Genomic DNA, 17946 nt, shown 5'->3' on the forward strand with positions numbered 1-17946 from the left:
ATGCATCACACCTCTTTTTTCCCCACCTGTGTACATAACAGGTCTCTTTTCTCCACCCAAGTTCTGAACCAGTGGAGATAGATAAATGAGGCAGACGGCAACACTCACCTTTATAACTGATAAAGACCATACTGGAAGGTATGGCTTAGGTGTGCAGCCACCATGGGCTTCCTAACAGGATGGTGGGGGGTATTTTGGGCCATGCCACACAGTTTGTGGGATCTCAGTTCCCTGACCAGGGGTTGAACCTGGGCCAAGACACTGAAAGAGTGGAGTCCTAACCACTAGGCTACCAGGGATCTCCCTTTTTTTTTTTTTCTAACAGGAATTTCAGAATTAGACTGACTCACTACCCCATCATAATTATCAGTGGCAAACCATAGGCCTCTCACTCGTGAGAGGTATACCTCTGTAAAACATATAGAAAGGAGCAGATCCAAGTGGGTGCTCTCTGCACCTGGGGGAGAGGGAGCAAAAGCTGAGTGAAGAGAGGCCAGGAGTGTTAGTAATAGGGCTTCTGTCCTAAGAAAGAAAACATCAGGAATGTGGAGAAAGTGGTCCCCCAATACCATGTTCTTTTTTTTTTTTTTTTAATATTTATTTGGCTGCATCAGGTCTTAGTTGTGGCATGCAGGATCTTCTTTGCCATGTGCATGATCTTGGTTACCATGCGTGGAATTTTTAGTTGTGGCATGTGGGATCTAGTTCCCTGACCAGGAATGAAACCCGGGCCCGCTGCATTGGGACTGTGAAGCCTTAGTCACCGGACCACCAGAGAAGTCCCAATACCATGTTCTACTTTGCTTTTTTTCCTTAGGCTTCCAGACATCACCATCCAGGTCATCGGATGGTGGCCCAGCCAGTGGTAAACTCTTCCTCAACACTGTGGTGGGTGACACAGTGGAGTTTCCCCTGGAGATACTGGAGGGAGCTCAAACTGCCTAGCCCTTTGTGACTTGTTTCTGGGCCCTACTTCTCAAGGAACAAATGAAGGACAATTCAATCTGATATCTTTGGCAGTTGGTTCAGAGAATGATGAGTTGCTTGGCCATTTCCTGCAAGTCAGCAACATAACTGGGGAGCATAAAGGAAACCGCTAGGTCCAGAGTTGCATCAATAAAGTGAGTTAGGGCTTCCCTGGTGGCGCAGGGGTTGAGAGTCTGCCTGCCGATGCAGGGGACACGGGTTCGTGCTCCGGTCTGGGAAGATCCCACATGCCGCGGAGCGGCTGGGCCCTTGAGCCATGGCCGCTGAGCCTGCGCGTCCGGAGCCTGTGCTCCGCAACGGGAGAGGCCACAGCGGTGAGAGGCCCACGTACCGCAAAAAAAAAATAAAATAAAATAAAGTGAGTTAGTGTTACCAATCAAATCACAGCCCCAGGTGAAGCATCAGACTAGAGAAGGATAAAAAGAGTAGAAAAGATAAGAGATTGAGAAGTCCAGTCTGATTCAGGAGATAAGACCAATATGCCTGAAACAAGGAATTATAAAAGACACAGAAAAGAATGCTAATGGTTATGGGATTTCTTTTGAGAGGGATGAAAATACTCTCAGATTATATTGTGATGTTGTTTGAAGAACCCTGTGAATTTACAAAAAACAAACAAAAAACACACTGAACTGTACGGGGTTTTTTTTTTTGGCCACGTCACACAACTTGTGGGATCTCTGTTCCCTGACCAGGGATTCAACCCAGGCCATGGCAGTGAAAGCCCAGAATCCTAACCACTAGGCCACCAGGGAACTCCCCTGAACTATATACTTTAAATGGGTAAATTGTACAGCATGTGAATTCTACCTCAATAAAAGATGTTTAATTTTTTTTTTAAAAAAAGACACAGTTGTAGTGGACTAGGAGAGGAGAAACCAGAATCCCAGTCCTTTACTTATTGTGCCAATAACTATGTGACCTTGGTCACTTTCCTTCTTCAAGCCTCAGCTTCCTCACCTGTTAGATGACGGAGTTGGACTAGATGACCTGTGAGGTTCCTGTATTAGTTTCCTGGAGCTGCTGTATCAAATTACCACAAACTGAAAACAACAGAAAGGGGACTTCCCTGGTGGGGCAGTGGTTAAGAATCTGCCTGCCAGTGCAGGGGACACGGGTTCGAGCCCTGGTCCAACATGCTGCGGAGCAAATAAGCCTGTGCACCACAACTACTGAACCTGTGCTCTAGAGCCCATGAGCCACAACTACTGAGCCCACACGCCACAACTACTGAAGCCCACGTGCCTAGAGCTGGTACTCCACAGCAAGAGAAGCCGCTGCAATGAGAAGCCCGTGTACCCCAACGAAGAGTAGCCCCCGCTCACCGCAACTAGAGAAAGACCGCTCGCAGCAAGGAAGACCCAATGGAGCTGATAAATAAATAAATAAATAAATTTTAAAAAATAAATTAAAAAAATAAAACAACAGAAAGTTATTCTCTCACAGTTCTGGAAGCCATAAGGCTGAAATCAAGGTATTGTCAATACCACAGTCCCTCCAGAGGCTCTAGGGGAGAATCCATTCCTTGTCTTTTCCAGATTTGCTCCTAGGCTTATGGCTTCATCTCTCTCTGCTCTGTCTTTCCACTTGGATAATCTAAGATCAACTCCTCCTCTCAAGATCCTTAATTAAATCACATCTTTTGCCATATAAGGTAGCATCCACGTGTTCCAGGGAATTGACATAGATATCTTGGGGGGAGGGGAGTAATTCATATACAGATCTTTGCAAGTTCATAGAAGAGTTGAGAGAACCAACTTGAGAAAATTTGAACTGCCTTATAGTCCCTAGACACACCCCCTCCTTCACTCCACTTCCATCCTAGTTCACATTTAAAATAACTTCCATTTGTATGGAATTTTATGGTTTGAAAAGTTATGCATTTATCAGCTCATTGCAGTCACATAAAAACCTGTAAATTTGTTATTATCACTATAATTTCATTTCTAATGAGAAAATGGAGGCTGAGAGAGATTAAGTGACCTAACCAAGGTCACACACGCTGGAAAGTACCAGTGCTAGACTCTAGTCTTAGTCCTTGCCTTCCAAATCCTTTGGTACCCATTCTGCCATCACCTGCCTGAATCTTGGTATAGCATCAGGAGTTTCCAGACAGGATGGGGTAGAGGCACCTGGAGTAAATTCAGTTCTCCCTATTCCTCCTACTAAGCACAGCTGAAAACCCTGGACAGTTTATATAAAACCAACATAAGAAGATCTGAAAGGTGGGAAGAAAAAGGCAAACTGACAAGGGTTCTTGGAACCCAAAGCTCAACATAACAGTGAGTTCCCTGGGTTTTCATTTTGCCTCATATATATCATGGACTGGGTGCTGGAGAAGCAACCCAGAAATGCCAATGGGCACAGACAAAATGAAGTCCCAAGAAAAGCCTGCTTGCTTTCTCTAGCCAAAGGACTAGGAAAAAGGCAATCCAGCAAGACTGAGAACCTTTGGACGATAACTGCCTGACTCCGGCCAAACACCATGGAAAAAAATCATGGTCCTACCTCCAACCCAACAGAGAGGTGGAGACCCTAGACTTCCACCTTTGTCCCGCTATAATGAGGTTACATTCCCCATTCCCCATTCCCCTCACCAGGGTAGTATCAGAGAAGATAGAGTGGGGAGCCGGGCTTTCATTCCTGCCCAGAGGTAGTGAGTTCCCCATTCTGAGGTAGTGACACCCCTCCCCCTCCCCCTCCCTGCCAGAGTGTCAGAGGAGGCCACCTAGGGAGTCTGAAATCCTATATCCACCCCGAAATGAGGAGTTACCTCTCCCCTCTACTCTGGGTGGACAAAGGAGGCTGAGTGGAGAACCTGGACCTTCACCCCTGCCTGACATTCGTGAGGTGATGCCCCTTACCCACAACTGGCATGATGTCAGAGGAATCCTGCTAAAACAGATTTAAATAAGATCCAGAGTCTCATAACAACCAAAATGTCCAGCAGGCAATCAAGATCGTAAATCATACCAAGAACCAGGAAAACCTCATCTCAAATTTAAAAAGACAATCGGCAGATGCCCATACCAAGATGATACAGATATTGGAATTATCTGACAAGGATTTTGAAGAATCGTAAAAATGCCTCAACAAACAATTATGAATACACTTGAAACAAATTAGAAAACAGAAAATCTCAGTGCAATAATGGAAGATGTAAAGAAGAACTAAATGGAAATTTTAGAACTGAAAAATATAATTACCAAAATTAAAAACTCAACGGATAAGCTCAACAGCAGAATGGAAGGGATGGAGGAGAAGAATCAATGAACTTGAAGATCAAACAATATAAATGTCCCAAGTTGAAAAAGAGTAATTTGGGTAAATACAATAGACTTTCCTTCTCCTCTTGTTTTCTAAATTATGTTTGAAAATTAAAGCAAAAAGCATAATATTGTCTAAATGGTAATTTCAATGTATGTAGAAGGAATATTTAATAAAATTATATTATAAATGGAGGCGGTAAAGGGACTTAAAGGGAGATGAGTTTCTACACGTGTCTCCCACTGGCAGAATGGGAACAATAGTTCTTCATGATGATGGAATCATTCTGTGTCTTGATTTCAGCATGGTTACCAGAATTTACTTGTATGATAAAATGCCATATAACTATATGCACACATTTATTTCAGTGTCCATCTACTGGTTTTGATTTTGTACTATAGTTACACAAGATAAGCCACTGGGGGACACTGGGTGAAGGATACATGGAACTTCTCTGTGTTATCTTTGCAACTTCCTATATATGTAAAATAACTTCAAAATGAAAATTTTTTTTAATAAATAAATGAAAGGGCTTCCCTGGTGGCGCAGTGGTTGAGAGTCCACCTGCCGATGCAGGGGACATGGGTTCATGCCCTGGTCCGGGAAGATCCCACATGCCGCGGAGTGGCTGGGCCCGTGAGCCATGGCTGCTGAGCCTGCGCGTCCGGAGCCTGCACTCCACAACAGGAGAAGCCCGCATACCGAAAAAATAAAAATTTTTAAAAATTTAAAAAATAAATAAATAAAATAAATGAAAGAGGATTGAAGGGACAACTTCTCAGGCAATTAGGGAACTGTCTTTTCAATCTGGAGGCTAGACATGAAGGGAGGTGATGCCCAGAAGATGGAAGTTTCTGGACCGGAACCTTCAGGTCAGACCCTAGCCTTATCCTCAAGTGACATCACAAAGCCTCAGAAGCCCCACCTACCACTCAAAAGTTTTGCAAATTGAACTATCATCTCAGGACTGTATTTGCATTGGAAGCAGCTGTTCAACCTTGCTGAGCAAACTGCCCTGCCTGCTCAGTTACATCGGAAGGAAAATGACCCCATGTGAGCAACAGGATCAATAGTTTGACACTCATTCCTAGGCTATAACAAAGAGCAAGACCAATTCTCTTGGTATTTTCTTGGCTGTGTGGGCAGTCTGCTTCTACCATATATCTCAGCCCTCTTTGGGAAATCTATTTCTTCCCCACAACTTCCAGCCTTCTTATGGGACAAGGGTACACTCATCAGTGCCATATCTGATCCTGCTTACCTAGTAAAAATTCTCTCCTTCATTTCACTCCTGATGACTCTACTCATCCTGGCCTGGAAAGTAACCTAAGACAAAGGCAACAAGAACAGAGAACCAGCCCAAAGAAAGGAGACAACACCGCTGGCATGAAGGTCTGCGGTTCTTGGTGGAGACTCCATTGAGGTGAAGACCTGGAGGCCCAAAAGGCAGGAGGTAGAGCCTGGGAAGGAAGAGCTGCTTGAGCCACCCTACCCCCCAATGCCAGAGGCTCCCCCCCAGGCCTCATTTCCCTCCTCCACCACCGCCTCCGTTATAATTCATACTCACCTGCTGCTCTTTGGCTTCTCCAGCCTCCTGAGTTTAAATGTCTTCCCTCTGTGGAATCTTCCAGACCGAAATTATAAATGGCTCTTGATTTCTGCATTAACAGAGGAAAGGACCAAACTCACGGAGAATTGAAAATTGATTACCAAGCCCAAATTTTCCTTTTTATATTAGATATGTGTTGACTCCTGGATATTGAAATTATTGGGAGCTCACAGCATCTTCAAATCGACAATAAAACCAGAAGATCCTTGAAAGAGAAACAGCTCACCTACTCTGAATTCTAAGTAAAATTCTCCCTCTTCCTCACCTAATTCTGAGAACAAAGAGTATTTCCTCTTACAAAACTATTTGAAGCACCAAGTACTTTTCTCTCTTCTTCCCCATCCTCCAACTTTGTAGGTTGGTAAATTTTAAAGATAGCATATTCTAAAGCCATAATTTTGTTTGATTTTTAAAATCTTTTCTGAGTTTGGAACACATTAACTTCTTTTTCAAATGAAATCCAAACTAAAGCCACAGTGTTTTGAAAATCCGTTCCCTCATCCAATCAGGTTTGGGTTACTCTATGGAGCATTTGACATTAGCCTAGAAGGAATTAGTATTTTTCTAGGAGAAGACCCTCTATGTCCAACCCTACTGTTAACCCTTCCTCTTGGAAGCGCCCTATCAGATGGCCCCTTGTCTCTTCCCTCACATACATTTGACTCTGGAGTCTTGAGCCAAGAGCCCCTCCTTCAGAAGCTTTTCTCACTGCTTAGAATCATGGGACTGTGTCTGTCCATGCCTCTCTAAAGATAAGTCCCCCCCACCCCCGCTTTCTGGGCTGTGTACTCTGGATCTCAAGCCATGGGTCATTCATTCCCTTCCACTCTAACCCATAGAAATTAAGGAGCTTCGTCACTTGGGGCTGAGGAAAGGTTAGTATTGCTACCAGACCCAAGGGGAGCCCACCTGCCCCTCCAGTGCCTGGTGGTGGTGGTGTTTGTTTTGGTGGTTGACCAGCTTTAGCAGAGACTGATTTCAAGTGGCCTACAATAGGACCCAAAGCCTCGTGGCCAAGGAAGACATATCCCTCTCCCCTCTGGTAGAGTGGACTCCTTTATCAGAGAGACTAGCCTTCCCTTCAAGCTGACTGTCACACTTTTTCTCAGTCCAGCAAGCCTGCTGGGGAAGTAGGCAGGGGTGGGGTGTGGTGGAGTGGAGTGGAGTGGGAAATGAGTGTGCGGGGTTCCCATGCATCTTCTTTTGAGGAGGGGCAGCCCAGAAAAGATCTGTCAAGCCTCAGAGTTGGCAGAAAGATCCTCACTACTGCTAACACTCTCCAGATCTTTCTTTCCTATCCTACAAATGCCTCTGTTCATCCATCAGATGGTTATTGAGGCTTTGCTTTGTATCAGGCTCTGTCCCGGGTGCTAGGGATACGACAGAAAGGGGCCGCGTCTCCTACAGCCCACACAGCACAGTGAGAGATGGATGCTAACGAACTAATCACATGGATGAATGCTTCATTATCAACTGAGAACAGTGCTCTGAAAAGAATTTGGCTTCATGAGAGCGTGTACCAAAGGAAGCTGACTGGGGAAGGCTTACCTGAGGAAGTCATGCCTGGGCTGAGAGCTGAGAAGCGAGTGGAAGTTAGACACGGGGATGGTGGGGGTGGAGGGGTGTGGTCTTCTAGACTAGTGGTCCCCAACCTTTTTGGCACCAGGGACCGGTTTCACAGAAGACAATTTTTCCACGGACCAGGGGCGGGGGTGGCGGGGGAGGGATGGTTTGGGGATGATTCAAGCACATTACATTTATGGTGCACTTTATTTCTATTATTATTACATTGTAATATATAATGAAGTAATTCTACAACTCTCCATAATGCAGAATCAGTGGGAGCCCTGAGCTTGTTTTCACTTGTCACTCACTGATAGGGTTTTTGTTTTTTGTTTTTTGTTTTTTTGTTTTTTTGCGGTATGCGGGCCTCTCACTGTTGTGGCCTCTCCCATTGCTCCGGACGCGCAGGCTCAGCAGCCATGGCTCACGGGCCCAGCCGCTCCGCGGCATGTGGGATCTTCCCGGACCGGGGCACGAACCCGTGTCCCCTGCATCGGCAGGCAGACTCTCAACCACTGCGCCACCGGGGAAGCCCTGATAGGGTTTTGATATGAGTCTGCAAGCAATTGATTTATTATGGTCTCTGTGCAGTCAAACCTCTCTGCTAATGAAAATCTGTATTTGCAGCCGCTCCCCAGTGCTAGCAACACTGCCTCAGCTCCACCTCAGATCATCAGGCATTAGATTCTCATAAAGAGCACACAACCTAGATCCCTAGATCCATCACATGCACAGTTCACAGTAGGGTTCGCGCTCCAATGAGAATCTAATGCCGTGGCTGATCTGACAGGAGGCGGAACTCAGGCGGTAATGTGAGCCATGGGGAGCGGCTGTAAATACAGATGAAGCTTCACTCACTCACCCGCCGCTCACCTCCTGCTGTGTGGCCTGGTTCCTAACAGGCCACAGACTGGTACCGCTCCACGGCCCAGGGGTTGGGGACCCGTGTTCTAGAGAGCAGCATGTGCAAAGCCCTGTAAGGGGAGGAGTCTGCTGTATTAATGGGCTAGAAAGATGGTGGTTCTGGAGTGCTAGAATGGAACCATATAGAGCTGGAGACGTCTGTGGGACTGGATCTCACAACACCCCAGTGGGCAGTACTAATTGGGATGATTGTGGAGTGGGTGGGGATCGTGGAGTGGGGGCAGTCCTCTACGGTTCCTTAATTTAACAGCCTTGTGCATGATTACCAGACTCCTGGGCCAGTCCCTGCTACCCAGGGACTCTAAGTTACCCTCCTCCCATTTTCTTCTGTCCTCCAGGATCTCCTTGTTCCTCCAGCTCCTCGTGCACCCAAATCTCCTCAGTTTTATCCTTACTGGGAACTTACTAACAAATCAGCCAGACTGCATTGCAAGCTATGGCCACCTGGTGGCAGCAGAGGGTCAGCAAACCTGGCCCCTGCAGCAACCACTAGACAGAGGGATCTGCTCTCCTTCACACGCTGAGAGTTGGGGAGTTCGTTCCCAACAGACGATAATCAGGTTATCCACGATAATGGGAAGCTCTTATGCAGAAGATCTCCTGAGCTGCAAATTTCATCATTTTTGATCATCAATCATACACTAGCTCTTAACATTATTTCTGTTCTGCTTAACTACCCTATGAAGAGGACATTATGCCCGCAGGTGGGAAGTTGAGTGAAGCTCAGAGACTCAGAGAGGCTGACTGTCTGATCAAGTCTCACAGAAAAGCCAGCTTATTTTTCCTCTCCCTTGCTGCCTCCCGTGTTCACGGAGGAGTAAGACATCGCCTGCTTTGAGGCAGCTCTTCTTTCCCTATCAGCAGTCTCTTTGCTCTAAAATGCCATTAGCCCGAGTTCGTATTGTGCCCTGCATTCTCCTGTGTTGCCTCCTCTTCTGTTTTCTCCCCAGAACCTTCAGAGAGGTCCGTCTGCAGCTCCATGTCCTGCACTTGGAGGGATGAAACCAACAAGTACCAACCACCATAACACATCCAGTGAGTAATGGGGACCAAAGGGAAAAGGCAGTGGAAAAGGATAAGATGCTGCTCCCTTTTTCAGGGAGCTTCTGAGCCAGATGTGGCTGAGGGCTTCCCCAATCTCAGTGCCAGGTGGTTTCTGAGAAAGGCCAAGGGTGGGTAGTAATGGAATGCTCTAAGCATTCTGACACCTGGGGAGCCCCTGTGTGCTAGCTCGATGCGGGGGGGTTGCTTCCTGAAAGAGGGGAAATATTAGGAAAATGTATGGCTTGGATTTAGGAGTGGGAGGGAGAACGTGACAGACATAAGGGACAGTGAGTCAGCCACACGATGCATGTAGGGAAACAATGGGAAATCAGGTCAAAGAAAAGAGTACTAGCCAATGGGAAAGGGCCTTGAATGCCAGATGAGGGTGTTGGATTTCAACTAAGAGGGACCCAGGGAAGGTTTTTGACGAGGGGAGTGACAAGTGAAATAAACATTAAACTAGATGAATCGGGTATAGTCAATGTGTAAGACAAATGGGAGAAGGGAGAGACTGAGTAAGAAGACCAGTTAAAATGCCAGTTGAATAACAAACTTCCCAAAGTTCCTGGTACTTTACTGTTTCTGTGACTTTGCCCATTCTATTCCTTCCACTTGAAATGTCCATTCGTAAACCTTTCTCTGCTCAATCATTTTTTAAGGCGGGGTAAGATGAAGGAGGGTGAGTGGAATTCAGAGGAGTGCATCCTCAAAACTTTTGTCTGAAAGCAGGCCAAAGGGATGGGGACCTCTGCCCATTCCCATTCTCCCAGCCCTGAGGGCTGAGTGACTGTGTCAGGGGCTGGAACGGGTGATGCCACAAGCTGAGGGTGGGGTGAGACATCTGTATCCTCGGAAAAGTTTAGACTCACAGAGCTGTCTTCTCAAGAGGATGTGAGGAGACCCCCACGGGTCTTTCTCTGTTCCTTTAGATGCTCTAACTGTTCCAGTCCACTGAATCTCAAACACTGTGGATTCCCTAAACTGGAAGCAGCCTTGGAATCAGAGCTGCCCAGAGCTGCCACGGTCCAGACAGAATCATGAAGCGTCAGCCCCAGAAGGGCCTTAAGCCATCCAGAATCCCACTCTCTTTTACAGAGGAGGCTCCTGATGCCCAGAGGTAAATGAGGGAGGCAGTGAATGTGAAAGAGTGGCCAGAGGATGTACTGTGAGATCAGACAAGCCCGGTGTGAAATCCTAGCTGCGCCACTTCACACTAGCTATGCACCCGCAGGCAAATTATTTAAGCCAGTGACTCTTAAAGTATGGTCCTGGGATCCCTGGGGGTCCCCCAAGACCCTTTCTGGGCATTTGCGAGATTGAAACTATTTTCATAAAAACAGTAAATTATTATTTTCCTTTTTCACTCTCATTCCCTCATGAATTTTTGAGAGGTTACATGACATGTCTCCTAATAAGTCTAGTGTTAAAGAGATTTGCAAAAATATGAAACAATGCTGTTCTTCCTTCTTTCAAAAATAAATTTATTATTGTTATTTTTATGACTTTTATGAATAGGTTCTTTTTAATTCAGTGTTAATTTCTAATATGGTGAACATGGATAATATAACCCACATAAAGAAAAGCTCCTTGGAGTTCTCCAAACTTTTTTTTTTTAATATTTATTTGGTTGCACCAGGTCTTAGTTGTAGTAGGTGGACTCCTTAGTTGTGACTCCAGAGCTCCTTAGTTGCAGCTCACCAGCTCCTTAGTTGCAGCACACGGGCTCCTTAGTTGCAGCAAGCTGGCTCCTTAGTTGTGGCATGCGAACTCTTAGTTGCGGCATGCACGTGGGATCTAGTTCCCTGACCAGGGATCAAACCCGGGCCCCCTGCATTGGGAGAGCAGAGTCCTAGCCACTGTGCCACCAGGGAAGTCCCCTCCATACTTCTTAAGAGTGTAACAGGATAATCAAACTAAAAAGTTTGAGAAACAGTGATTTTAAACTCTCTAGGTCTCCATTTCCTTATTTGCAAAATGGGCATATAACATCTCACAGAATAGTTTGAGACCTAAAAAAAAGGTACTTCAGATAAAATGCAAAATGCCTGCTCAAGATTTCACGGTATTGTGTTTCTTGAACAATGGCCTCTCCAGCCTCACCTCAGGGCTGTTCTTGGCTTTCTCTAGGGGCTCAGAGAGCCAAAAGTCTGGGGTCTGGGGGATGAAGCATTGTGTAGTATGAAGATGCTTTGCTGCTGGAAGCCAATGTCTGCATGCATCTGTGCCTGAGGCAGATCCCCGCATCGAGGTCACCAAACAGAGTGACAATTCTACTACATCGCCTTGTGCCACTGTGAGGGCCCAGACACGTTTGTGCACTTGTAGTTCACCACTGTTACCACCTGAGGGCAGCATGCCCCCACAAGTAGAGGCAGCACTGCCAGCTCAAGACAAAAAATAAGCTTGGCGCTTCAAGAACAGAAAAAGCCACTTTCCAGAGAGTGTCTCCCTGAAGCCTCCGTGACATTCCCCATCAACGAGTACGTAAGGGCAGCCGACCTGGCCACAAGGATGATAAACCAAGAACATGAGAAACAACCGTGAAGAGTGCCAGTTACCGGTTTTCCTTCGAGTAAGGATTCCAACGTCGTATTACCTCCCCAGGCCCTTTTTATCACTGCTGTCTCCACCCTCCAATGAGCCAGTCTCAATTACCATGAAAGCAAATGCTGGAAGGAGTCATAAGCTGGATTCCTGGACGCACTCAGCCACTAAATCCTTGTATAAGTGAACCTCAGTTTCCTCATCAGTAAAGTTGAAAAAAATGTACCCATCTCATAGGATTACGAGGTTCTAAGGAGAAAGATGCAAAGAATCCTTGCGAAGTCAGAGGTGCTATAAGCCCTTTAATAATGTATCTCAGGGGCTTTCCTGGTGGCGCAGTGGGTGAGAGTCTGCCTGCCGATGCAGGGGACACGGGTTCGTGCCCCGGTCTGGGAAGATCCCACATGCCGCGGAGCGGCTGAGCCCGTGAGCCATGGCCGCTGAGCCTGCGCGTCCGGAGCCTGTGCTCCGCAACGGGAGAGGCCACAGCAGTGAGAGGCCCGCGTACCGCAAAAAAAAGAAAAAAAAAGGAAAAAAAAATCTCAAATAAGATGGCTCTAGAAGACAACCATACAAATATGACCTGGGAAGAAGAGTACTTTCCCGTTAATAATAATTAACACCGATAAAACACTTTAGAGATTACAAAGCAGTTTTGCCTTACATTCTCCCCCCACCGCCCCACCTCCTCCTGAGAACAGAGAGGAAGATGCTCTCATTAGTCTTCTTTCACAGTTGACAAAACAGGCACAAAGAAGTCAAGTAATTTGCTCAAGGTCTCATGGCAAGTCAGGGGTACAGCCAGACCCTCTGAATCCAAGGTTCGCATTCTTTCCATGGTGCAGCCCCAGGTGACTAGGGCAGTGAAGGAATCCCCTCCATTTCAAATCCCGAGGATGTTATGTGGGCAGCTTCATCGCCAAAGGCCTTGCATGGCCCCATTTGTCCAGCCTGAGGGCTCCCAGCCCCCACTTCCTCACCCTCTAGTAAATGCCAGCTGCTTTTTCTTGTCCCACCTGAATGGCAAACTGGCCTTTTTCTTCAGCGTGGAGGACCCGGCACCACTGCTCTGAGCCCAGCTCCCTCCTGCCACCCAGCCCAGACCTTCCCAGTTTCCTCACAGCTGTGCAGCAGTGAGCCATGTGGAGCCACGTGGAGCCACACGAGCCACGTGGTAGCCGAGGGTAGAGTGCAGGGCCGAGGGGCGAGGGGAGCAGAGCCCAACAGAGGGGGGCTGTTTACCTCAACGGCAGAGGGCAGAGGAAAAAGCGGCCACGGTGAGGTGGAGACCACCTAGGAGCAGAGTCAGGGGCACTGAAGAGTTTGAGCTAACTTCCGTGGCTCACTCCTTAGGGCTGTCAGGCAGGTCCCTGAAACACGCTGGTCCTTGGTTGCTTCATTCATAGACACACCTCGAATATTCCAGAAAGTCCTGGGCGACCCAAGCCAAAGGAAGGCCCAAGTACTGTCAAACCTCTCTGTCTGAAGGAAGGCTTTATTTGATCTCCCTAGTTGTCTGCCCCTAAATTGCACTTTTAATTCGTATTAACATGTATGTCAGCTAGTTGCTACCTCTCTTAACTTGGAATCCATGGTTAGATTTATGGGGGGGGGGTCTGGGAACTTGAACTGGGGAAAGAGATACATTTTCATGAACCGCTAAGTGAATTTAGTATTCCTCCACAAGCCCCAGTAAGATTAGCAATACCTGTGCTTCTGGCGCTAATAAAAATCAAGACGCCTTCATATTCTATCAGTTGCCACCGATCTCTTGAAATATCATTACACTCATCACAACCTGGAAATTACGGTAGTTACTAGGTCTGCTGCTGGTTACCAGGTTACTAGACCTGGTTATTGAATGCACTGTTAAAGTAGGTGGTAGATTACTATGTCACAAATTTGGTTTTTGTGACTCTTTCAATAACCGTATTTCAGGATAATTGGCTTCCTTTGTAATCTTACGTATTTCAGTGTATGCATTTGGGAACGTTGTGAAGAGGGGCCCGAGGACTTCACCAAACCGACAGAGGGGTCCTGCGCACAGAAAGGATCAGGACCCCTGACCCACAATGTTCCTCTGAGTCCTCAAGGATGTCTGTGTCCAACCAGGCTCACAGCACCGAGCTCCCTGCCTATGGAGGGACACTGAAGAGAGGGCAGAGGGTGAGGTACCTCGTTTCTCCAGCCCCTACAAATACCAAGACTTGCTATCTTTAACTGTCACAGGGATTCAGAGAAGATGATCATATTATGCATATTTTTTCTTTTTTTTTTTTTTTTTTTGCGGTACGCGGGCCTCTCACTGTTGTGGCCTCTCCCGTTGCGGAGCACAGGCTCCAGATGCACAGGCTCAGCGGCCATGGCTCACGGGCCCAGCCGCTCCGTGGCATGTGGGATCTTCCCAGACCGGGGCACGAACCCGTGTCCCCTGCATCGGCAGACGGACTCCCAACCACTGCGCCACCCGGGAAGCCCAATATTATGCATATTTTAAAGAGGAAATAACAAGAGCCCACCCCCTGCTCCTCTGCCTTCAAGAGCTAGAGCTCCACGGAGCCCCACCCCATAACAATGAAGAGCTGGGCCTCAAGTCAGGCACAACCAGCTGTGTGACTGAGGGCAGGTCGCTCGACTTCTCTGAGTCTCCGAGTCCTCATCTCCACAGTGCGGATAAAAACACCCGTTCCACGGGGTTTCCTTGTGGGGCTCCATGAAACAACATGTGTTAAGAGCTTAGCGTGGTGCCTGGATCCGCTGGCCCTACGTACAGTGGCTGCCATCACTGTTACAGAGAAGAGACTCAGTCATTGCACTGTGCTTGCCTTACAGTCCATTTTAGAAATTACAGGCAACTCTAAGGCCTCTCTCCCACCTCCAACTCCTCTCACCAGAAATGGCCAGAAATGTGTTTTTCTTTCTTTCTCGGCAACCACGACCTCTTAGTGGCCAAATGGATCTTCCCCTTCTCGCCAGCAAGGAACTCAGGCTGAAAGATGAAAGCAAACGTGTCAGGGCCGGGAGGAGGGAGAATGCGTGTCTGGTCGGCAGGGCCCGCAGTGCAGGTATCAGCAGTCCTGGGCTCGCCTGAGCAGAGCTTTTCTCCCGGAGCTGAGCCGTCTGGGGGTGGAGGGCAAGACCGTGCCATCCGTGTCTCCGTGTGTATGTAATTTATTTTCTTGCATGGTTGGTGGGAGGTGGCTGAGGCTTCACAGGCTGTACCTGACAGATAATTACAGAAAGACAAATTGTGCCCTGCCTTCCCCTTCTCCCGGTAAGGGTCTCCAGACCCTGCGTATGGTGGAGGGGAGGAGGGCGCGGGGGTGCGTGGAAGAGTGGGAGGGGGTGATGCTGAGCCCGGCTGACCCATTACTCATCCACAGCTGGGAGGACAGTGAAGCCAGGAGGGACTGCGGCGGGCTCTGGCTGAAGCGCAAAGGCTTTTCTGGACTTGTGTTGTGGCTCTCTTAGACGATGACAGACGCAGGGAGAGTCAGTGCCCTCTCGGTGCCTGGTCCAAAGCTAGTTGCTCTATGGGAAGCCCCAGGCCAGACCCCCAGGGGCCCTGCGGACCAGACACAGGGTGCTCTGCTGCGCCCCCTGGAGGAGAAGACGCCCACAGCCTGGAGGGGCCTCAACTGGTTCTATTCTGGGAACTGATGAGAATTCCAGTTTCTCACGGGGGTGTCTCCGCATCTCCCAGGTTCCTGCCTGCATTCTCCCCACTCCCCCTCTCTTCCCCCTTTTCCTTCCCCTTCCAATTAAAACCATTTCTATTGCATGACAGGACTTTTTTTTAATAAATTTATTTATTTTTATTTTTTTATTTATTTATGGCTGTGTTGGGTCTTCGTTGCTGCTCACGGGCTTTCTCTAGTTGCCGCGAGTGGGGGCTACTCTTCGTTGCGGTGCGCGGGCTTCTTATTGCGGTGGCTTCTCTTGTTGCAGAGCACGGGCTCTAGGCACACGGGCTTCAGTAGTTGTGGCTCGCGGGCTCTAGAGCGCAGGCTCAGTAGTTGTGGCACATGGGCTTAGTTGCTCCGCGGCATGTGGGGTCTTCCCCGACCAGGGATAGAACCTGTGCCTCCTGCATTGGCAGGCGGATTCTTAACCACTGTGCCACCAAGGAAGTCCCGGATTTTATTTTATTTATTTTTTAACATTCACAGGAGAAAACGTGGAAGGCAATGTATATAGCCTACGAACTTCTTACACTTCTTAAAAAAAATTAACATGGTAGTGATTTTCACTGTAATCTTGAATTTATAATTATTTTATTTTGACCAGGATGGAAGCTAATAAAAATAAATCAAACCTATGATCATATTAAGCTTTTCTTTTCTTTCTTTTTTTTTTAAAGAAAGAAAAACAGACTGCTCAAGCCCAGGGAAACTACGAATTTAGTTTTAAATTCTCTTCCCAAAGCTGAGAGAGAGCCTCGACTCCCTCGTCAATAAAATTGAAAAAATAATTGTCTTCCTTGGAGGGGTCTTGCTTGGTGCAAGGCACGCTGTGTGGTTCAGTTATTTATTCATGGAGCATCTGCTGAGCACCAATGGAAGGTCTGGCACTGGGTGTGACATAGTTTGGTCTGTATCACCAAAGAGCAGAGCAGAATATGTGAGCGTCCCCTGGGCGGCCCACCAAGGCAGAGTGATTGACTTCCTCCGCTGAGGGGCAGGGAGAGCCCTCGTGAGACTTCCGTGACCAATAATTCTCTCTTGGGCCACGTTCCTTAGCATTGAGCTTGGCCTCCTTGGCCCCTCAAAACAGATTGCTACCTGCCACACTCCTCCTCTCACTGTATCTATATAATATTTCTAAGTCTTTTGCTCATTCTTCCCTGCGGCCTCCTCTGAAACCCCAGGCGAGATTAGCAGCTCCCCCCCACCGCCCCCGCATCTCATAGTGGAATTACCTGTGGTTGCATCTGCTCCCCTACCCTAAAGGCCAGAACTGCCTCTTCCTTCCCCACAGTGCCCAGAGCAGGTACACAAGTATCACTGAGCTGAACTGGGCTCTGTCATTCTCCTACTTGCCCTCTCTCTTCCAACCTCCTCCTGCATTTGGCGTCTCTCTCCCTCCGTGCTGTGCCTCCCCCCTGCTCCTTTGTTCTCTTTCATAAGATCTGTATCTGAGGAAAGGCCCATTCATTCTCCTCTAGCCACTGCACGCAGCCTGGGCCGGCTCCTCTCCCTGGTTCTCAGCCCTCCCTTGACTCCTCCCTCTTTCCCCAGAGCTGTGGCTGGACTCTGGCAGGTACTCGCAAGTCCCACACAGCCCCAGCAGCAGCCCCATTCCTGCACAGTCCCCTGCCCCAGCCCAGGCACACCCCATCCCCTACACAGGCTCCCCTGTGCACACACTTGCCCCCACACAAACACACATGCCCAGGGTCTTCCTGCCTTTCAATTAGAAGCCGCTTATCCTTTCCTGAGAAGGAAGAGGCGATGCCTTGAGCATAAACCCTCAAGTTCTTTGGAGGAGGTGCCCCTGCACTGTTGGGAAGTCCAGCAAACCTCAGGGGACAGGGTCCTCAGATGACAACAGGCTTGGAGGAGATTCAGCAGCAAGGTCCTGGTCCTCCACCACACAGCTCCCCCTCACTCTCCAAGCCACATGTCCTTCAGGCTCCTGTCCACTGTCCCTGTTCAGTTCCTGGCCTGGGCACCTCTTTGTTCTCTTCTTCCCAGCCTGCTGGGGCCCTTCTGGTTCCTCCTGCCACTCCCTCCTTGATGCCCAGGAGCCTTTTGACTTCCTCCACACTGAGATCATCACCTGAGGTGTCCTCAAGCTCTGGGCTTCAGCCCTCCACCCCTTTACTTTCTAACCATTGCAGTCCCCACACTCTCTCCCTGTGGCTACACTTGTACCCCAGCTCAGCCTCTCTTCCCCTGCTTCTTTCAGACTCGAATCTGCCCCAGCCTACCCCACCACCCCCTTCCACTAGTTCAGATGACTCACGAACTCCCCTTGCACAGGGAAACTTTCTGAATCCATGAGCACAG

At 48.2% G+C, this 17946-nt stretch overlaps 1 protein-coding gene across 1 annotated transcript; it reads left to right on the forward strand.

The window, feature by feature from the left end:
- Positions 1-5074: 5074 nt before the first annotated feature.
- SMIM42 (small integral membrane protein 42) lies at positions 5075-5806 on the forward strand. The gene is given in 2 exon segments (XM_089907057.1): positions 5075-5126; positions 5424-5806. Coding segments are annotated over 2 exon segments (273 nt in total). The 3' UTR covers positions 5645-5806.
- The last annotated feature ends 12140 nt before the right edge of the window (positions 5807-17946 follow it).

Source organism: Delphinapterus leucas, chromosome 1 (assembly GCF_059928025.1).
Source record: "Delphinapterus leucas isolate spDelLeu-1000000601 "Yukka" chromosome 1, BTC_Dleu_Yukka2, whole genome shotgun sequence".
Taxonomy (NCBI): Eukaryota; Metazoa; Chordata; class Mammalia; order Artiodactyla; family Monodontidae; genus Delphinapterus; species Delphinapterus leucas.